We start from the raw sequence: 22,810 nt of genomic DNA on the forward strand, positions 1-22,810 counted from the left end.
CCACCAAGCTATGAGTGACATGTTGTGTGGGCAAGAAACGCAGACACCTTTGTGTTTTAAGCTGCCGCGGTTTTGGAGCTGTTACTGCTGCCTCTCCAGACGGACTCCACCACTTGAACCATCTGGGAGAAGGTTTGGCAGAGACTGCTGCTTGTCCTTCACTACTGATTCTCTGCTTCACTTAAGGTTAGCCTGGCACGTGGCTACTAGTTCGGGAGTAGGTGTGGCCACTTGACTAATGAGCCGTGAGCAGAGGCCATGTGACCTTCCAGATCATAGCCCTTAAAAGTTGCGTGTGCTCCTTCTCGTCCCAGGGGATGGAGCAGACACATGAGGGTGGGGAGTCTTGTAAGAGCCCCGGGAAGAGGGCCACCCTACAGGGTGAGGAAGCATTCTGGGTCTGCTCCACCTCCCGAGCAAAGGCACTCAACTTCCCAAATGCTTACCAGTTCACATTTTTACTTCAGAGGTCACGGTCTCAGTGTGTCTCCCTGCAAATTCACATTGAAATGCTAACTCAGCAAATTCACACTGAAGGTGACAGTATGAGTCGGTGGGGACTTTGGGAGTGCTAAATTCCCGAGTGTGGAGCCTTTGTGAGTGGATTAGTGCCTTATATGTAAAAGAGGCTCCAGAGAGATCCTCAGTCCTTTCCATCATGTGAGCACACAGCGAGAAGTTGCCGGCTATGAAACAGAGAGAGAGACCTGACCTGACCAACCTGCTGGAGCCATAACCTCCAACTTCCAGCCTCCAGAACTGTGGGCTAAATTCTTCCTGCTGTTTATGAGATGCCCAGTCTATGGTTTGTTGTCACAGCAGCTGGAACAGACTAAGATGAGACAAATAAAAGGCGGCCTTGCTTACATCACTGCTGTCCTTGCTCTCTCTATTAAAGCCGCCAGCTGCTCTCCTAATAAGTGGAAAGTTGGAAGTGTGCCCATGGGTGGCAGTAATGGCAGTGGGGGTGGCATGGGACGTGTTCATCTTCTGCAAGTCAATAAATAATGCCTGAAACTGCAACGGTGTAAGCTTGTTATTTAGTGTTGGAAACTGAAATGCTGTCAGGGACATTTAAAAGACCCAAGGTGGTTACTTGAGGAGAGGGTGGGGAAGATGAAATGATATGTGACGTGATGGAAGTGTTAGCTAACACTAGGCTGGTAGTAGTCATATTGCGATATATATGTATCAAATCAACAAAAAAATAAGAGGAGCTACCTCCTTTTAAAAACAATTTAGTGAATTGACACTAAACTATATGCATGTATTATTTTGTTAAAAATAAAAACCAAACAGCAAAAAGTAAAACTAAGCAAATGGAAAAAACCAAGGCAGTTATCTGTAGGGAAAACAAAAGCTTCCAAGAAAATGTCATCGTAGCCCACAAGCTCAGCAATGAACAATATTCACACCTCAGTGGACACAGTGGCCTGTGACACAAAGATAACAAGTGTAAAGCGGGGCCAGCATGTGAGCCACGTCCCCACGGCTCACAGCAGGCCGTCCGTGGATAACATCTAATGTGAATAAGTCCAGAAACTAGCACGTCACCTGAAACTAAAATTAAATTTTAAAAAAACCACGATGGGGTGGCTGGATGGCTCAGTTGGTTAGAGCGCGAGCTCTGAACAATAGGGTTGCTTTTCGAGTCCCACATGGGCCAGTGAGCTGCGCCCTCCACAACTAGATTGAAGGCAACGAGTTGCCGCTGAGCTGTCGGAGGGGTGGCCGGATGGCTCAGTTGGTTAGAGCGTGAGCTCTTAACAACAAGGTTGCTGGTTCAATTCCCACATGGGATGGTGGGCTGGGTCCCCGGCAACTAAGACTGAAAATGGCGACTAGACTTGGAGCTGAGCTGCACCCTCCACAACTAGATTGAAGAACAATGACTTGGAGCTGATGGGCCCTGGAGAAACACACTGTTCCCCAATAAAATAAAAATAAAAACCCACGAGAGTTCAGGCACAGGGAGGAAAGTGGTTATCTCAGCCAAGGTCAGACCAGCTACTGCACATGAGACCCTTTAGTAGCATATGACATTTTAAACTATGCATATTATTCCCTAGATGCAGGTAAAAATCTATCTTAAAAATCTGGACTCAGAGGGCAGTAAAGACTGACTCCCCCGTAACCCCGTCTCTCCCGGGTCAGCCCCGTGGCCTGGTGGGCGTGGGAAGGTGGGTGTGGATGGACCTGGTGCCTCGGGAGCCGGACGGGGCTGCAGCTGCAGGAGACAGGGCAAAGGACAATTTCTGTCGTCATTCAGGAGTAGTTATCGATGGCTGACCATGGACTAGCCGCCAGCTACCGTGGTCAACGCTGGACGCACGTCCTCAATGAGGCCCACACTGGCCCCACCATGGTCACTCGGGTGGTGTGAGTCCCAGATGCCTCTTTGCTCCTGTTCCTAATCAGAGTATCTCAAACAAGAAGTACAGTGGTACCTCAGTTTTCAAATGTAATCCGTTCCGGAAGACCGTTCAAGTTCTGAAATGGTTGAAAACAGCCGACAGCTAGGCCTCAGGATCTTGCACTCAGCGGAAGCCGTGTGACATGTTCAACTTCCGAAGTGTGTTCGAAAACCGAAGCACTTACTTCCAGGTTTACTGCGTTGGTAAACCGAAATGTTCGTCAACAGAGACGTTCGAAAACCGAGGGACTACTGTACAATGAACACAAGAGAACGTTCTTGATGAGAAGAAATTCCTACTTGTTTTCTGTGTAATAAGGGCATGTCTGTGCTATCAATGTGTCTGTATTCGGGGACCCGGCAGACGCTGCCCTGGTCCCCAGGCATGGCGCGTCAGGACTGATGGCTGCAGGCCGTAAGCATGAGTGTACGGTTGCTGTCAGAGCCTTCCCTGCTTCAGCAGCCGGTAGGGCGAGCCTGCCTTTTACCCTTCAGTTAAATTCGCCCTCCCTTTTCAGTAGTAGCATGTACACAAAATAAGACGCGTTGGGATATTCGATAGTGTAGTGTCCTATGAATAGAAAATAAATGCATATTTAACAGGGCCTCGTCCTGACCAGGGTCAGAACTGACCCAGCTTGTTTATTTAGTTGCCTGACTGGGGTCATCGAAGGACTGGAGTCCTACCTTATATGCCTCACGTTCCTCATTCATAAAATGCAAGTAGAGATGACTTTCCTTCCTACTTCCCAATAAAAAGCTGCCCAGAATGGCTAGCTTATTTATTTTTTTACTGATCCCAGAGGAAGCTTCTAGTATGGGCCACATCTGGTGAAAAAGCAGCACATCACTGAAGAGGAGGAGACAGGCGTTTGGGACCAGGAAGCAAGGCCGACAATCGAGTAATAGTGGACTTGACTGTGGCAGCTGCCAACGGCTTCTAGGAAGCAGACGGATGGGAGGAATTCACCCCAGGTTACAGCTGCCATCAGTGCAATGAGAAGATGGAGACAAAGGTAGACAGTGGGGTAGAAAAACACTTCTTTATAAATAAGATGTTTATTTGTGTCAGTATTCACATTAGAAAAATACACCACATGACTTGAAATAAACCTTTTTTTGGATAAAATACGTACAAATCCAGGGCTACAGCTCTGAGTCCGTTTCACAGTGAGGGCTCTGCCTCCGAGGTTCCCAGAGGGGCCCCTCCCAGTGGGCCTGTCTGCAGGGCAGGCCCCTCCGCATCGGCCAGTATGACAATGTCCTCCCCAGACACTATGGAACCCGGATGGGACAAGATAAGCCCATCAGAAGTCTGAATAAATATCTGCTCCTGGGGCAACTCATGGCACCCGTTGGTAATTTCAAAAGTCATGGCTTCACCAACAGCAACGATGCCTTCCAGTGCTCTTGGGTCAGTGTGCATCCCGGGCCCGCAGGAAAGCTGGTCTAAGTCCCCCGCATGGCTGCTGAGACCTCCTTCGGTGGACAGCACTCCGTCCCGGCTGAGCTGAGGCCCCGGCTCAGACACGGTGCTGCAGGCACAGTCCGCTGGCAGGACACCCGTGGACAGGACTTTCTCCAGTGGAGGGGCTGCGACCTCCGTAAGAGGGACCTCACCAGGGCTGGGCTGCCAGCCGCCCAGCTGGTACTCGGGCATCTCGTGGAGCTTTCCAGCCTCGGCGTTTCCGGACCTGCCAGGCCGCAAAGATGCTGCCACTCCTCCTGTGGACATCGAGCTGCTGCAGAGACCCCAGCTCCTCGGGCGGTCCCCAGCGTTCAAGTCTGAAGAGTTTCCCTGAGCATTCTGCGTGGGGAATGCTGCCCCCTGTCCCTGCGTCAGCATCCGGGGCTCTCCCAGCTGAGTATGAAGACCTGGCCCACTGACCTCCTGATAGCAGGGAGCAGGGTCTGCAGCCCCACCCCCAGCTGCTAGGTCAGCAAGTACTTTAAGCTGCTGGCCGGCCTGTGATGTGCTTGTGTCGCTACCAGAAACGGGCATCGTGTGGCCTTCTTCAGGATGGTGGGCAGCGTCCCCATTTACTCGAGAGGCAAAACCTAAACAGCGAGGGAAAACAGGTAATCATGCATGTGCTGTTCACTGCACTCATCATCCAAATTTTCCCGACAAAATATGAAAACATAAACTCTCCTAGCTACTTGGATTGGGAGCTTCTGGGTACGGATTAAGCTCCAAGAGGAAATCCAGGCCAGCTAGGCAAGGGTGCTGGATTCCAAACAGGTGCTAGAGAGATTTCAGTGTCCTCATGGAATAAGTCTGCCCTCCCCTATGGCAGAATTTAGTAATAAGTTCAAAAATGGAGAATGCCTCTTTAAATTGGAGACCTTAGCATCCGGCAAGGGATCAGGTGGCCCTGATAAGATTTTAGAAAATTTGTAATTATTCTCATTACCTAGTGTCTAATTGATAGGTTCTGGCTAGAGCCGAAATAAAGCCAGAATACATCTTGTTTTCAAACGTTAACCCTCAACTGGCTCTTACCGTATTTCCCTGAAAATAAGACCGGGTCTTATATTAATTTTTGCTCCAAAAAACTCATTAGAGCTTATTTTCAGGGGATGTCTTATTTTTTCATGTACAACAATCTACATTTATTCATGTACAACAGTCTACATTTATTCAAATACAGTCATGTCATCTTCTTCTGGAACATCGTCATAATTCTCCAAACCCTGAATTCCGGCTTGAATTTTTTGCGACTCCATTTCCTGTAGAACCATTGGCCCCAATCTCTCACGTCCAGCAATAGAGCTCTCCTTAAATGAGCACTTTCTGTCCATTTAGCCTGCTTGTAATGCACTGGCAACACAGCTGTCAGTGATTTTATCCCATGATTTTTTCACCCAAATCATGACCTCTTGCAGGCCAGGCTTCACAAAGTTTACACGCTGATTTCTCTCCATCCTATTTTCAATGTAGTCATTGATTTCCATGCATGAATGGTCCTTGAATGCCTTGTTTATTGCAATATCAAGAGTTTGGACATAGGCAGTCATTCCTGCAGGAATCATTATTTCATCTATTCTTCTCTCTGCAAGAAAGTTCTTCATGTCTTTAGCCCGGTGAGTGTTGGCTGAATCCCAGACTTGCAGACCTCTTTGGTCATCTTGCAAAACAAGTGGCAGCATTAAATCGACCCAATTCCTTATAACTGCTTGTGTGCACCAGGCTTTTTCGGTTTCAAGAACATAAATGCCTGAAATACGTTCAACCTTATCTTTCTTGCCCTTAGTGATGATTAGAGGTGGGGCTTTCTTTCCATCCAGATGAATTGCCAAAATACAGGTAACCCGTGCACTTCCGTAACCAGTGGAGGAGATGTAGATTGACGAGGCACCCCTCTGATCAACTGTCATTTGAGATCCTTGGCCCATAAACACTGCAGTTTCATTCGTAGCAATCATGTTGGAGAGTTGGTATTTAGAAAAGTCGATGCGATCAACAAAGGACTTGAATACAAGTGCACATTTAATAACTTCAGTATCTTCCAGCATGAACAGTGTTGTCAATCTTAGAGACAGTTCATATCGCTGAAGGAAGCCATCCAGCCAGTGCTGTGATGCTTTGAATTCTTCTGGGGATATTTCTAACTGTGGGGCCATTGCAAGGGCATATGCTTGAATATCAGCCCTGCGCAAAGCCAAAGCCTTTGCTCTCTTGTCAGCAATCCATTCACAGATGATGTCTTCCAGCTCAGGAAATAATGGTCGCCGACCTGATCCACACTTGCACTTCTTAGCATTTCCCTCGTCCACCTGTTGACTGAGGTTATGGTATGCGGCTCGCCATTTTTGGACCATTCAGAGATCCAACTTCTTCTCTTTGCAGAAAGCCGTAAGATTCTTGCCTTGGGAGTCCTCCATGATTTCTTTCTTGTACTCGACGGAATAGCTCTTTTTACACTCATCTTGTCTGGGGGTCAAAATATTATTCCCTTTAAATCTACCATTAAATCAAGTGTTAATTGAAGACTTACGAGACAGAAGTAGCACCAAAAATGATGGTAGTTAAGAATGACGGTCCACACAAAAGCGACGAAAAATTGCAGGCACCAAAATTCAGAAAATGTTTTTTTATTTCACATGAGTGCATTAAGTAAGTCTGTTACAACACACGATGTATTGAATTATGAAGATTCATATTAGACACAACCACGCCCATTCGTTATCAAGTGCGCACGTTATTCATGCGTTGTGTCTGTACTCCGATTGGTCATTCAGCAATAAATCTCGAGTTCGTCTGTTTACATAGGCGTTTACCTCTCATCCAAAGGCACCCGCTTGGGTATTTACAAATAATTATAATTTATATTATCATTTATTTTAAGTATTAATGTTAATAATATTTATATTTAATTATATATTAATACTATTATTTTATAATTCAATATGTCCGTCGTGTGTTGCAATGGATGTACTAAGTGCGTCCGTCTGGCTGACAATCTTAAGTGGGGCTTATTTTGGAGTAGGACTTATATTACAAGCATCCTGAAAAATCATGCTAGGGCTTATTTTCTGGTTAGGTCTTATTTTCGGGGAAATACAGTATAGCTAAGTCTCATGAAAACTAAGCCACAGACTCAGTGTGTCCTGGCACCGGCCCTGCTCTCAGGGCTGCCCAACGTCTCGGACCCCCCTGGGTGCACCTCCCACCACCACGCAGCAGCTCTTCATTTCAACACAGGACCCAAGAAAACCTCAAAGACCTCGACACTCATGGGGATGAATATGAAACGACAGAACGTGGAGGGGCTGGAACAAAACTGAGAGACCAGAGGCTTCTCTTAAATGCGGCCACAGGGGCGCCCAACCCTGAAGAGTGGGCCTCTGAGTCACGGGGCACAACCACTTACACTCACTGGCCATTGGGGCACACATGGCCGGCCTCCCCGGGCCTCCGCTGTCGGCAGAAGACTCCATGGTGTCCTCGGGCAGAGCTGCCCTTCGGGTCCTTTTCGCAGAGACGAGCCCCTCCTCTGACGTCTAGGAAGAGAAGACCCATCAGCTAAGACCAAGAAGAAACAGGCCAGCTGGCAGCACAGAGCTGTGAGCGGAAAGCCAAAGCACAAATTCACCACTGAACAGATGGTAACCTGGCATCCCCAACACCTGGCCCACCTCGTTTTCCCTCTTCTGTGGGCTGGCTGCCTCTTCCTCCTCCCTGCCCACCTCTCGGCTGGTGCACGCATGCGGACTGCGATCTGTGTGTGCTTTTCTCCTCAGGAATTCTCCAGTGATTCCTAGTGACTCAGCGACCTGAGAAGAAAGGGACGCTTCACTCAAACCATGTCAACACAGGAATCGAAGGCCTACATTTAAATCTATGAAGTCCCTTTGTACGGTGAGGCGCCGTCCAAACAGTGAGAAAAATGAAGGTCAATGTAGAATGGATGAAATAGCTGATGATAAAATGGATCACTATTAGAGCCAGAAGGTTCTGTGTTGTCAGTTTAGAAGACACTAAAAAGGTCTTTAAAAAAATTTAAAACGCTCTTTAGCGTCACCATAAGCTTAATAATGTTACCTGATACCAAAGTAACTTTCTTGCCTGTTATGCCTTTTTGGAATTTTCATTGGTATCTTCAGAAAATTAATGCTGCCTATTCTGGAACCAGACCCCCTTCCCAGTTGGTGGAGGGATGTGGGTTTGGGAGCCTGAGAGTCCGAGCAGGGCCCCAACTTCTCTGCTCACAGCCTGGGTGACCTTGGCAGCCACCTTTCACCTGTCCGAGGCTTGGTTTCCTCCTCGTACAGGGGCCGTGAAGGGATTTGGGGAAGATTAGGTTGGATTCCACATGTAAAGCGTATGTGATGTCACAGAGAACACACAGACCATAAGAGGACGGGGCAGGGGTGAAGGCAGATCAAGGTCGGCAAGTTTAGCACCTACCAACCTGACAGTGTCCCCTTGCAAACTGTGTAGGGACTCTGCCAGTCGGTGACATGCTCACTGGCAGGGACAGTGGGCACGAGCCCCTAAGTCTCCACACCCGACACAGTGAGAAGCCCCTGAACGACCTGAGGACGGGGTGCATGCTACACCCAACAAAGGGTTTTATCCAAAATACGTTAAACCAAGTCAAGTTCAAAGCATATTTTTGTTAAGGACTCAATATAGCTAAAGGCAATTTCACAATGACAATGACATTGAAATGAGCAATTTCAACATAAACAGTAACTGTCGGTCCCTATATAACCCATCTCCCAAAACCTACATAATGAAGAAAACGACACACCCTGTTATCCATGGTAGTAACTGATCAGCAGTGAGGGGGAGGGCTAGGGTGTTTGCAATTTCTTTCAGCTTACCTGCATTTCTGAGTTTTCTGAAAAAAGCATTTGTTGCTTTTAATATTAAGAAAAAAAAAACCCTGCACTTGATGAGACAAAGAGCTAAAAAGAAATTGACAATGAAGATGTCACTACAGAAATAAACATTCTCCTTTTTAGTGGCCACCCTTCCTTTGGCTCCCTCTACGAGCAGAACTCTTTTCCCGTGAGACTGTTACCTCATTACTGTTTATTTCCAGGGGCTCCTGAGAACACGGGCCAGAACTACGGAGGTAATCTTGACACATTTTCTTAACCATTTTATGCAACTCTTCAAATTCCTTGTACACGGCTGGGAAAAAAGGCTTGCTAGATGACCTTTTTCAACCTTAGTGAAGATAAAGATGACAACAATGTTTGAACCCGAGGCAATGAGATGGAAATACAGAAGGAAATTTAAAGGAGGGGAGGATACAAGAGCCTCAAGCCCTTAGCGGCCTGTCGATGGCAGGTGTTTCCTTCACTCCCCGTGAGAGTCGAGTGCGTGTCCAGCCCTGTCAGAACCTGCGGGGGAGCAGGACGGGCCCTGAGACAGAAAGGCTCTGAGGCAGTAAGGCCCTGAGGACGGGGCGTGTTCCGGGGCCTGCAAGCAGGAGGGGGCCAGGCCTGCACGGCCCTCGGCAGTCATGCTGACGCCTCCTGGAAGTGTGGGCGCAGGCAGCCTAGGCTGCACCATCACAGTGGGCTCGTGAGGTTGCAGAGCCAGGGTGGCCAAGGTGGCAGGGACACTGGCAGGTAGGGCGACAAGGGCCGTGCGCTGGCCCAGGTATGCCAGACGCCATGCCAGGTATCTGCCGGGACCAGCAGGCTCCCTCCCTTCAGCTCTGTCCTGAGAGAGGGAAACGATTCCAAAAGGCCTGGTTCTTCCTGGGTAACTTCTAATCACCCCTAGATCATTCAGGAACGCTAAGACGACTCACCTTCATCAGGAGAAATTCATACACGGTCACAACCTGAGCCAGCTGAGGCAGAGCCAATTCCACGAGCTCCTCCCGGTCACACTGGTGGAGAAACTACCAGAAGAAACCATTTGACATCTTTGAAAGCCCGCAAGAATTTCCCAGTAGCCAACAAGTTGGTGTAACAAAGAACACAAAAGAAAGTTCCCCCAAATCTCAGTGATTAAGCAACTGTGAACTAGAAACGTTCTGCTTTATTAAATATCGCACTTGTTCACCTGTTAACAGAGTCCTATGATCAATTCTGGATTCAAAGTGTGCCTCCCCTGTGACAGCACTGAGCACACAGTGGGTACCAGGCCCTGGATAAGGACACAGCAATGGCGAAACACGTTCCCTGCTCTCCAGGGCTCACCAGCCCGTGCCAGAGACGAAATACAAACAAGTCCCAAGGCAGCCCAGTTAGGACACCAGTGCCAAAGTACAGGTGGGAGAGGATGAGGAGCCAGGTGACAGCAGGAAGGGACAGAGGCAGGGAAGGCTCAGTCCTCAGGCCTCAGTGACCGCTAGACATGGGCAGGGGTGAGTGAAGGGGAAAGAGGACCCACAGAGGCCTCTGGGTTCCCAGTTGAGCACCCAGGCAGACCCTTGACAGGTAGGGGTGGGACAGGAAGCCAGTTGTGGGCTCTGCTGGGACACAGAAGGTAGTGGGGGTGTTTGAAATCAGGCGAGGAAGTTCAGACGTGGGAGTCACAGAGTGAAAATGGGCTGAGAAACCAGGAGGCTGGGTGAGCTAACCCAGGGCGGCAGTAAGGTGACAGGAAAGGTGGGCAGCCCTAGAGACAGAAAGTCTTCCGAGGCTCAGGGAGGGCGGAAGAGCCGTCAGTTAGGAGCTGCAAGGGCTGGGAGGGGGTTCAGAGAGCAGCAGATGGGGAGAAATGGTCAGAAAAGCAAAAGGAAAACCTTACATTTGCAAGACAAAAGTAGTTAATTATGATTTAAAGACCCTTAGAGAAAAATGACCAGCTGGTTCCCAGCTCACCAAGGGGTGTAGGAGGCCAGACTGTGGGTGTCAGGTCACCACACCCTGGCCTACAGCACCCAGGGCACCTCCTCAGTTCCCCGCTTCACACTCATTGCCACCAGGCAGTTCTGTCACCCGCTCGTTTGACTGGCATCTTTCCCCAAAGTGGGGGCCGAGTCTATCTTACGCACACTGTGCCCTCCACACCCAGACAGGGCCTGACACTTGACACACAGTCAGCAGTGTGGAAACGTGTGGAAACGAGTGCCCGTTTCTGGGGTGTTCTTATGGAGAAGAGTTGAGGGTGGTCCTGTTCAGAGCCGTCCTCGGCTCTGTGTGACGGATGTGGCACTAAATCAGCTGATGCTGTCACCCTGTTAAGAGTCGCTGTTATACACAGCAGACAGGCCTCGCGGATCTCAGACGCACCATCGCACGCTCCTACTCAGCAGACACCAAACACTCGAGTTCGGGACCTGCCACCTACCTGTGGCAGGGGGGACTTTGTGCAAGTCATGAGCCTCCCTGAGTTTCAGGCTCCTCGTCCATTAAGTCAGTAATTATGGAATCGGGGAAAGGAGGTGCCCCCAGAACTCAGCACGAGCCGTGGGTCAGTGGCTGAGTGTTCAACAGACGCTAACGAGTCAACGCCTCAGCTCCTACTCCTGAAAACTCGTCACCCACATTAATCAACTAGCTCCAGGGTTTGAACTTCCTGCTAGAACATGTAACTTCATGAGGCTTTCTAGGAAACCCACTGTAATGCAGGGTCTCAGCTCCCGACCGGTGAATGCAGGACATGGTGAGGCCGAAAAGGAACAACAGAGCCACAGAGAGGGGGTTCATACCACTATATTCTTGATGGCGGCTGGTTGAGACACAAGAAGCAAACACCCACCAGCACCCCAACAAGGGGTCTTCCTGCACCAGTCTTGCGGGCGGCCAGGGAGACACAGGAAGTAGGAGCCACGAGATCCGCACCGCCTGCAATCCGCACTTGCTAACATAGCCTCGCAGTTATACACGAAACAATAGCAGCTAATGGCCAACTTTCCACGTGAGGCCGAGAGCCTGGAAACTGCTCTCCTGGCCCCTTCCCTACACCCAGGCCCTCTCTGAAACCACTTCTTGCCCTTGTGTGCAGGAGTTTGGAGGCTCAGGGACACTGATGGTCACTCTTTCTGGGGCCAGTTGTCTCACTTATCTCACACTGTCTCTTGCTATTTTTCACTTGTTTACTTGAAGATATTCATCCAGCCATTACCAGGCCCAGTAATACACCCTAGCCAAAGACAATCTGGGTAAGTTCAGGGTTCCAGTTTTCCAAGTCAATTCAACTACATTCAATAAACCTTTCAAGGGGCTGGAATGGAGAGTCCAGGGTTCAAAACTTGAAACATGCTTCTGTACCATGAAACTTTTTACAAAACAAACAAACAAGCCATTTCTGTTATTAACTAGATGGCTACCATGAAAACACAGGCTATCATTAGCCCAAAATGTATAAAGGCAAGAGGCTCTTACTATTCGTGAAGCACTCGGGGCATTTCAAACAGGTAAACCTAGGAATTATTTCAGGTAATACTAGCCTTGAATTTACCGCATACTTCATCCGATTAATTTCAGGTGAACCATTTAGTTGATCTGGGTGTTTGATCTTTAAATTCAGACGCCCACCAGGGAGCTGCCACATACCATGCTAAAGAAACAGGTTCAAGGGCAAGGTCTAGGAGCGACGCACCTCCTGGAGCCTGGCTCTGGTCCTCGCTGTGCTGTCGCCTGCGGCCACAGCACTCCCATGCGGTTCAGCTGCTCTGCTCTCCTCCAGGCCGGCCACATCGGGCTCTGCAAGGGCCGCGGAGCAGCCACTCCTAGGCCCTGGGTGTTCCTCTGGTCCCAAAAGGGCTGAAGATCTTCCATCTGCTGGTTCAGACGCCAACACCTCTTCGACTTCTACAGACTGGCCATTCTAGAGTGTTGGAAGGGGCAAAACGGGGTGTTACTCTGGTGCTCCAGGCTGCTGCCCCCAATCCCAACCTTTCCCAGGCCCGCTGCCATGTCAGCGTTAGCCATCAGCCAAGTGCTCTGCAAGTGTGACCCACCAAACCGAGGAGTTGGCCACTGCGCTCCCGCCGGGTTCACTCACTAAACCGTGCTACACCACACAGAAGATGCTTATTTGCTCACTTACCTGGCAGCAGTGCCGACAGTGGTGGGTTCCCAGATCCCCCAATAGGATTGGGGTTCTGCGTGAGCCCCCGAACACCATGAAGGTTAATTTGAGGGTGCTGGGCAGGAACAAACACTGTCATCAGACAGAAAGTTTACCTGGAAGCCACCCCCTGATGACCCGGGCCCTTCCTCACGCACATGAGCTGGTGTGATCGGCTGTGGCGATGCCAGGCTGAGGGTCCGGCCCTCCACACAGCCCCGGATCATACTCCCATTGGCTTTCTCAGGCAGCAGCATCTCAGGGTCCAGCCGGCCGTGGCCTGGGTTAAGTCTCAAGTGCCGGGCCAGTCCCCCCTTTCCTATGTATGACTTCTCACACGTCTGACACTTGAAAGTTTTGGGCCTCAGCGAGCAGCTTGGTAAGTTAAAAAGCACCTGCTTTTCCCTCTGATCTTCATCTTCTTCCACACTCAGTTCTGAATAATCGTCAGAATCTGAGGGGTGACCATCGGCCAAATCCTCCGTTTTTATAAATTTATAATCTTTAGCTTTATACTTCGGAGGTCGAGATATCCGCCCAGAACGCGTTTTCACTTTTAAAGATTTTTTCAGTTTTTCAGTATGTTTTGGATACAAGTTGGAAATCAGTAAATTTGCTGAACTGGATGAAACAGGTGTCGGCGGGTCAGAGACTGACAAAGGGGCCAATATGGCATCCTGTCCATTTGCAGCCTGGGGGGCTGCGACTCTCTTTGCAGGGACCGGTCGGAGGGCAGGCAGTGGCCTCTGTACAAACAACTGAACAGGAAGCTGAGGTGAGTGACTCAGGAAATGTGGCTGTGGCTTGGCACTCAGGAGAGGCTGTGCCCTGAGCAGCTGAGGCCTAGTGACAGTGAGCCCCAACACACTGGAGTGCCTCCCGGGCGGCTGGCTCAGCCTGGCTGTTGTGGGCTGGATGGTGGCCAGTGGGGGCATCGGCCTTTCCTGACCTTTTGTTTCTCCAGATGTTACCTTGACACAAATGGATTCCAGTTGCTTAAACAGAGAAAGAGAAAAGAAGCACTATGCTTATCCATGTTTCTACAATTTTGTTCTCATCTTAAATACACTATTGAAATTATTTTTCTAAATTACAGAATGCATCTTACACACATGAAAGTCTATATAATGTATCTGTACTGTTTATAGTGATGTTTCTTAACCTTTCTGACCAGACCACAGTAATACATTTTAAGTCACATCCATAGGTTCCTGCAGAAATATTTGCATACATTCATAAAAGTTCACGAAACTACCTGCCATTCCTACCTAAATGCCTTCTGATAGTATCTATTCTCCATTGCTTTTAAAAAAAATACTAGTCATAATCCACTGAATTGATTTTATGATCCATAAAGAAATATCCTTTTTTATAGTTTTACCATGTGTATTTACTTGGAGTTCTTAGTACTCTATAAATTGGACTCAATTCAATATGTGGAGTCATTTTGTAAAGTTGTGTGTTTTTTCTTTTTTTTGTGGAAAGTTTTTAATGAAATTCTGGAAACCAAAAGAGCCGTAAGGAACAATGTACCCCAGGTCCCTGCCACCTACCGAGACATGCAGCATTACCAGTGCGGGCCAGGTCCTCTCCTGTTTGCCCTGTCCTGCTGTGCTCTGTATTTTTCTCATGCCTTTTTTGTATTACATGTGTAGTGTCCCCAAAAAAGACATAGTTCCATTTTGACACGTTTTTAAACTTTATATAAGTTAATATAATCTCTGGCAACTTGGTGGGGCTTTTTTGGTTTTTATTTTACTCCCTCTTGCTTGTGAAATTAACCGATATCGAGGCATGTAGTTCTCGGGGGTTCATTTTCTCTGCAGTACGAGAACGTTCTCCCGCTGATGGACAGGTGGTCTCCACCCCTGAGCTCGTATCGTCTGCTCTGAACCTTCATGGATCTGCGTGTATACATTGCGAGTTTCTCCAGGGCACATACCTACCACAATGCTGCACATCTTCAACGTTGTTGTTTTTTTTAACATCTGACAAAATTTTAAATGCATGTGCTTTTTGACCCAGCAATTCTGCTTCTTAGATTCCAGAAGACACACTGGCATAGGCACAAAGATGTATGTCTAGGAGATTCAAGGCAAAGCACCACCAAAGGGGAGGGCTGCCATCAACAATGTTCCACAAATAGTTATTGAGCGGGGCCCGCGTGCCAGAGACAACGTTACAGGTGTCAGGGATACAGCTGTCATGGGCTCAGGAGAGGGGCAGCAAAATGACAAGGTTCCTGCCCTCACAGAGCAGAAATGACGAGCATCTTTCTCCAGGGAGAGAAGAGAGACAGACATTGTCCAAATCAGACCTTATCAACCCTCGCACGAGTGACATCTCAGACCCGCAGCCTTTGCTGTGGCGGCCGTCCTGAGCTGTTGGATGTTGAGCTGCATCCCTGCCACTATCCAGCAGACGCCAGTAGCACCCCCATGGTGTGACAATCAAAAGTGTCCCCAGACCCCGCCAAATGCCCCTGCAGGGCAAAGTCGCCCCGAGTTGAGAAGCACTGATTTGGGGTCACTAACAGACCCTCTTTAGACCCAACCTTTTACCAAGTGGAGGGTCAATAAAAATGTCAGAGCAGAATGAACACCCTCACTGAAATCTGTGTGCATGTTACACACCTACTGCAACCAGCAGAGACAATTCAATAGACTGGTTTATGAGGAAGTGCTCAGGGTTAGTGCCCTGGAGTCCCCAGTCCTGGGCTACTGTGAATCACATGACAATTAGATTCACCTTACGTATCTCTAATAATCACATTTTGTTTCATTTTACTACCAGTTACTTAGAATGTTTCTCTAAGCTCCTGGGACATTACCTGATAATGACATGAAACACACACACACACACACACACACACACACACACACACACACGACCCTGTCCCCAAACCCCATTGTTTTTAGGATTACCACAGTGGCGAAACTGCTCTAAATTTTTATCTGCTATTGAGACTAGTTTACTGTGTATTAGACTCGGTACTTGGTTACAGGTTCATTTCATTCAGCATGTCTCCAGGGCCAGTAAATAAGCATAAGCCACGCACTCACCTCGCCCTTGAGGTGGGTAGGTCCCCCTGCCATGCCCCAGTCCCCTGCCCTGAAATCTGTACTTTCAAAAGCTCCGCTGATGACTCTGCAGGCAGACTAGGTTCCCTAAGGGATGCAGACAGGAAACAATGGCACCTTGGTGCATCGTGTACGATGAGAAGCAGGAGGCAGGAACTGCCCAGGGGTGGCAGGCTTCCCAGAAGAGGGGACCTCTGCAGGGTGCCCGGAAGGCTGAGATGAATTTTTGTGGGTGGAAAAGGTATTCTAGGTGTAAGGAAAGACACGGGTGAGCTCACGGACACATGAAAAAGGGCAGTGTGTCGGAGGAAACTAGAAACGTTTCTGTGGGACAGGAACAGGATAGGGAGGGACAGAGCCAACAGTTGACCCGTGGGAGTGTGTCCACATGGTCTGTGCCTTCTGATCCACACCACCCCCAAGAGCATCAGACCCTCTAAATGCACACCCCTACCCCAAAACCGTCTCTCCTTTTCTGTATTTTCAACTCCCACCCACTAGTTCAGATGCCACCTCTTCCACAAAGTTGCTTCTGATTCCCTCAGCCAGAAATAACCTCTCCCTTTCTCTAAATGTATTTAGTTCTTTACCTGTGTCTCTAGCTTTCTGACCTTGATTAGAAGTTATGAGTCCTGCTTTCCCTCCTTGGTTAGTTTCTAACCTCCTTAGGGGCAAGGTCCACATCTGGTTTGCCTCTGTGGCCTCTGCAGCTCAGCTGGGGCTCAGAGAGTATTAACCGAATAGGCTGTACAATTACATTACTGTGAATGCAGGTAGAATTGACATCATTCCAATTAGATTAGCTGCAGAATACGATCGTGCTGCCTAACTCAATCAAGAGTTGGCTTTCATGTGATGGAAAATGTATTTTTGGACTTTTTCCTAAGTTGTCACACCCAACCCAAAAAGCTGTGGCCACATTCAACGGGCCCTAGACAAAGTCACTCAACTTCTCTGAGCTTGTGCCTTATCTGTAAAATGCTGGTACACACGCTTTTGTGTGGCTGCTGAGAACTAAGCACCCAGCACAGTGCTGGGCCTGCGGCAGAAGCTCAGCAATCGTCAGCCACTGTCACCCTTCTGAGTCCACAGACCTGCTGTGCCTGGCTTATGCGGGAGGTATGAGCCAGAAAGCTCATCCAGTGAGTCATCCCTCCTGCAAACAAGGAAATCAAAGCCCAAAGAGGTTGAGTTACCCAAGATCACACAGCTAGGAAGTAGTCTGGGCAGAATCACACTTGTCTTCTCAAACTTTAGCAAGACACCTCTCCAGTCTTGATTACAACTGGGTATAACTCCAGGCAGCCAAAATCACCCAGTCACAGAAACAATGAGGATTGTTGTTCTATCCTCTACCTAATTCTTTTAGTGGGAGCGCCTCTGGCAGCTTTGGGGTGAAAAGCATGGTGTCATTTACAACTCCGGTGCTGAAAGGGGATGTGGTTTTACAGACGTGAAGGACCTTGGGCTTCGGGTGCTACACTGGACCCTCTGGGCTTGGAAGACCCTGTTCCAGTTTCAATTTCCCCAGTAGCCAAGAGCTGTGTGACTGGGGTAATCAGGCCACTGAGAAAGGAGGTTTTGTAGCACACAGGTTGCTTATGTGTATTTCATTCATGCAGTGTACGGCAGGCACTGTGCTGGCACTACACTGAGTGGTTAAGTCCTGCATTAAGTATTATAATGTGCGTAATTCTGTCCCACGTCCGGGCGGTGGCACTTGCAGCACTTCCCACCTGAAAACTACGGTGGTTCCTTTTAATCGTTCAGGTCTCACTTCCAGTGTCAAGCCTAAGGAGTACTCAGTCCAAAGTGGCCCCCTTGTCACTCCCATTGATGGTGCTCAAGGCTGCACCTCCGGTCAGTGCACAGTAAGTGCGGAATGAATGGACAGGGGCCTGAGGGGCTGGGCGGCACGGAGGAGCCGGTGAAGGCAGACAAGGCATGAGGGCGTCCAGGCAGAGGACCCAGCGTGGGCAAAGGCTCGTGGCGTGAGGCGTGCTGGAGGAGCTGAAAACGCCGGGGCGGTGACAGGTGGGGCTGGTGGCGTCCCTATGGAGCTTAGTGTGAGACGCTGAGGTTTAATGCGGGCGAATGCTGGCCTCTGCGGCCCGGCAGCTCTAAGGCCGACGAGGTGACGCGCGGGCGCGGGCCCCCGCCTGCCCGCCGCGAGGCCTTGGCCCCTCCGGCCTCAGTTTCCCCAAGCCCCTCCCGGAGCCTCACCTGGGGCGGCAGCAGGCGCGGCGGGCGCGGGGGCTCGGCGCCGGGGCCCCGTTGCAGGGCGGCCTGTTGGGCCGCGTCCCGCAGCCGCCGCGCCGCGTCCTGCAGCACGAAGGGTGGCGGCGGCGGCTGCGCCTTTGTCACCTGCTCCAGGACCCGCCGCAGCTGCTCAGGGCCCAGCGGGGCCACGCGGGTGGCGCTGCCCCTCTGGTCGGGGAGAGCCCGGCCGCCGCCGCCGCCGCCATCCTCGCTGCCGTCCTCAGCCTCTGGCTCCGCGTCCGCCATGGCGGCCGAGGCGGGGACTCGAACCGGGGTCGTCCAACGCCGGCGGCTCAAATGTGCGTCACCTGGGAAAAGGGCGGCTACGAGTGCCTCGCAGGCCAATACACCTCGGAAGGCGACCGCACCTCACTGAGCAGGTCGGTGGGCGGGGTCTAAGCTGGACCCCCGCCCCTCCGCCGCTTCAGCAAGGACAGAATCAGCTGGCCGAAAGATGCTTTTCGTGAACTTATTTAACCTTCAGATGATGCCTCCTCCAGGAACTGTTCAGGGTCTCCCAGGCGGAGGTCTCCTGTGTTCCAGAGCCCCTGGCCTGACATCACACTATCCAAATATTCTCAATGTCACATTCATCAGAGTCACCTGAGGATCCTGTCTGGACTTGTAGATTACTCGTCCCCACTTCGAGACCTTCCTATTTAATAGATCTGGGGGGGGGGGGGATTATTCAAAGTGTGCATTTTTAACAAGTGTGCTCCCAACCTCCAAATTGTTCCCAGGGCAACCCACGCCGCCCTACCCACTCACCCAGAAGGGGTGCACCTTGAGGGTCGAGATGACAGTTTATTCATTCAGGGCCCAGCACAGGCTCGGGCCCAGAGTGCACACTCAGGGAATGAAGGATGGATGGGTGAATATGAATGAATGAATGAATGAATGAATGAGCATAGAAACTAATGAACCTCCCTACCCGTCTTCACATTCAGTCCCCAGCTCTACCGCCCCTCTCCTTCAGCCCAATCTTTCCTAGTCTCCTCTCCTCTTCGCTCTTCTGGCTCTGTGTATCCTGTAGCAGCTGGTGTGTGCACCTGTCTCAGTTTCCCTCCCCAAGGAGGGCAGTCAGGCCATTGGTCGACAACCACCTCGTAAGCGTCTGTTGGGTGTTCTGCCCTCCATATACCAGTTTAGGCAGGAAGAAGTTGGAAATGAAAATTTGCAGTAAAATATGGTGAGTGCCATGATGCCCCTAAAGAGGGAGGCTGGGGGCTAGGTTGGCATCTGAGAAGGTTCTGGAAGACTTTCTGATCATTTTCTCTTCACAGGACCATCATCATCATCACCATCGTTGTCAACACTCACTATGCTCCCACCAATGCTCTAAATTCATTAGGAGACTCACGGAGGATTGGCCAGAGGGGAGATCAGATTTGTGGAATTTGTTTCAATTGCTTAATCCTTTCCTTTTATTTTTGTCAAATTTTTACAAGAAAGTCCTTCTCATCCTCCCATCCTCAGATGTCAGAAAGGTTCCTTCTGACCCTTAAGCCAAGAACTTCCCCCTTCATCTAGAACACGGTACCCCATTTTATCTTTTCAAACCTGTCAGGAAGGAAAAACTTTCCTTCTATCCATTTAAGTTTGGTTTGGGGTGGCTGGCGAATTAAACTAACAAAGGACAGATTAACAAGAGAAAGACAAAATTTAATCATGTAATTTTATTCATATACCTACAAGAGTTCACAGAAAAAATTGACTCAACAGAGGCAGTTAGAATGTAGGGCTTGTACATTGTCTTAATAGGGGAAAGGACGGAGAGAAGGGCACTTACCAGGAAGCAAATGACTTTTAGGAAAGGTAAATTGGCCCTTACGTAGAGCAGATGGGCGATATGATAGTTCTGTGACAATGCCTGTTTATATATGCTGCCAACTTCTCTCCAGTAATAAGTATCAGTCTTCCCTGATTGCTCTTAGGGAAAAGGATTTATGACAGTTGAATTCTTCTGAGTTCTTTTGGAAGCCTCTGATTTTAGACAGAGAAGACTGTTCAGGAACTCAAATACCTTCCGCTCAAAATATTTTTTATGCCACCGAGGCATATTCTAGACCCCATCAAGGCCTTGTTCAGGAAAGCGCACTCTGCAGGCAGCAGTTTCAGCTGCCTCCTCCTCTGCTGGGTCCCTGAATCTAACAAGGAACCTGACACAGATATCCAAAGTGTGACAGGCAGCAGGTGTGCAGGAGTCTACTCTAGGTGTCTACAGCCCGGGGTTCTCCTAATTAACTGCTCATAATAATAATGGTCCCATCACCGGCATTTTGTGAGCCACTGTTACCACATGCTGAGTACTTGCTAAGGCTTTAGGGCCCTGGTCTGTAGACTTGAGCTGTAATTTATATAAGTCAGAGCTTAACACACATTTGAGAAAAGAATGAATGATTTAGTAGATGTTCTCACTGGAGATTTTTCAAAGATGGCAGAGGCCCTGCTGTATCCTGATATAAAATGGCATTAACCCTAAAAAACTGACTTTTGTTCAATTAAACACGCCTAATCACACCTGCAGACTTAAACCATGAGTGAGAAATATACCCAGCTGCGGTATGGCTGCAAACTACAGAACCAAGAGGAAGAAATGTGAAGCCTGAGCTCTGTCTGAAAAGCAAAAAAAAAAAAAAAAAGAAAAGAAAGAAAAAAAAAGTAGCAAGAGGTTTCCAGATGCTTCCACAACCAGACTGCCTCACTAAAAACATGGCAGTCATTGGCTACTCATTGTCTTCATGGAGGTTGGCATTTGTGTCTCTCATTTACTGTGTTGCTCCGGGTCTAGAAGGTGCCGGGCACGCAGAAGTCTCTCATAAACATTTGTGGCATGAATTAATTCCAAGTCTGGATTTTCAACTCTAAGAATGCCATAGAACTGGGGTCTCCGCAGAGGGTCCTCAGAAGCTCTGCATTAGAAAGTAACTGGCGGTGTCATCCTAAAAAAGACCCGAGGGGGGTGGGGTCCGGGGTGCTGCACGTGTGGGTACTTGGGGTGACCGTCACAGCCCGAACGTGCGTAGGATCCTGTCCTCCATCTCCACCCGCTGCCTGCGACATCTGCATTCTGCGACTCTCTCTGGTCTGCACACGGCTTACAGCCCTCGAAAAGCATATTTTTCATGAATTGTAAGATAATTGCTACTGGTATTAAAAGAAAAAGAAAAAAAGAAAGTCACAGCTGTGGCCCGTACGGGGATCGAACCCGCGACCTTGGCGTTATTAGCACCACGCTCTAACCAACTGAGCTAACCGGCCACTTGGTGTTAAGCGGCGTCACTGTACCTACTAAGATTTCTACGCCTGCGCAGGGCCAAGAATGAGCTAAGCACTTCCAGGCTGAGTCTGCGAAGAGGGCGCTCACTCAGTTCTCCCCGCGGCTGTCTGCATTCCCATTGGCTGAATGAAAAAACAGAGACTAGGGCTTTCAAGGAGAAGGAAGGCGGCTTTTTGGAGCGAATGGGAGGTTTTCAACCGGAAAATGCAAGCTGCATATTGGAGGCTTAGCTCGGGAAAAAGGTTTTCAAATATTGCAACTCAATGGTATTTTTATTTACCTCCGAGAATCCTTGCAGCATGGAAACTTCGTGTACCAAGAGCTTTTGGTGTAGCTAAATAAAGCTTAGAAAATAACAGAAAACTCGATAACAACGGTCGCTGGGGTCTTGGTATTCTTCCTGCCAATCTTTTAAACTGTACAGGTGTATTGAAATATATATATTTGGGATTCGATGTAACCTTGTTTAAAAAGAATATAATTTTTAAATCCTGTTTTTAGTACTTAATATTCTATCATAAGCCCTAAGTAATGGCAAGTTTCATTTTAAATGGTTCCTCCGTGTTTCATTACGTGGATAAGCCATAATCCCTCCTCCCTCTTTTTCAATGTCTGTAAAATGTCATTCTGCCCCTCTCGTTAACTAGCACATGAATAAATCATGAACTACCTGCTGGGTGGACAACGGACAGTACCCACTCCAAAGGGATAGCGTCTTTAGGCGAAGGGTGGGGACAGAGAAAAGAAAAATGTCAGGAAGACAAAACTCAAACATGTCCCTTCCCCCACCTGTATGTCCCAAGGACCGCGCTCTCTGAGAGTCGAGGACCACCTGCGCTGCTGTAGCAGGTGCTTCAGGAAAAGGCAGGCAGCTAGCTGAAGCCAAGTCTAGCTAATCCTAATAGAATACATTTAATTGAAAGAATGTTAAGTAGCTCACCCCCCCACCAGGAAGCCTGGAGAACCAGGTTGAAACAAACGGCCACTCAGTCAAAACACACTAAGTCTGGCAGTGCCCTAACCCCCCCGCAACCAGCTGTGAGTAAAATAGACCTATTCCTGTCCTCATGGAGCTCATACTGTGTTTCCCCGAAAATAAGACCTAATCGGAAAATAAGCCCTAGCGTGATTTTTCAGGATGATATCCCCCAAACATAAGCCCTAATATGTCTTTTGGAGCAAAAATTAATATAAGACCCGGTCTTATTTTCGGGGAAACGCAGTAGTTCAGCAAAGACAGGTGTTGGAGTGTGCGGAGACACTCAGGTGTTGTGCTGAGTGTGTGTAAACCA

The 22,810-nt window shown here is 49.0% G+C and overlaps 1 protein-coding gene and 1 non-coding gene across 2 annotated transcripts; both read right to left on the reverse strand.

Annotated features, from left to right (window-relative positions):
- Positions 1-3,483: 3,483 nt before the first annotated feature.
- Positions 3,484-18,493, reverse strand: ZNF839 (zinc finger protein 839). Its single transcript, XM_033109375.1, is given in 9 exon segments — positions 3,484-4,471; positions 7,288-7,417; positions 7,553-7,690; positions 8,944-9,074; positions 9,077-9,092; positions 9,685-9,777; positions 12,429-12,656; positions 13,016-13,894; positions 18,203-18,493. Coding segments are annotated over 9 exon segments (2,790 nt in total). The 5' UTR covers positions 18,485-18,493; the 3' UTR covers positions 3,484-3,578.
- A 2,932-nt stretch (positions 18,494-21,425) lies between these two features.
- Positions 21,426-21,499, reverse strand: TRNAI-AAU (transfer RNA isoleucine (anticodon AAU)). Its single transcript has one exon. It is a non-coding gene; the product is annotated as a tRNA-Ile (tRNA).
- Between the last annotated feature and the right edge of the window lie 1,311 nt (positions 21,500-22,810).

This window comes from Rhinolophus ferrumequinum, chromosome 6 (assembly GCF_004115265.2).
Source record: "Rhinolophus ferrumequinum isolate MPI-CBG mRhiFer1 chromosome 6, mRhiFer1_v1.p, whole genome shotgun sequence".
Taxonomy (NCBI): Eukaryota; Metazoa; Chordata; class Mammalia; order Chiroptera; family Rhinolophidae; genus Rhinolophus; species Rhinolophus ferrumequinum.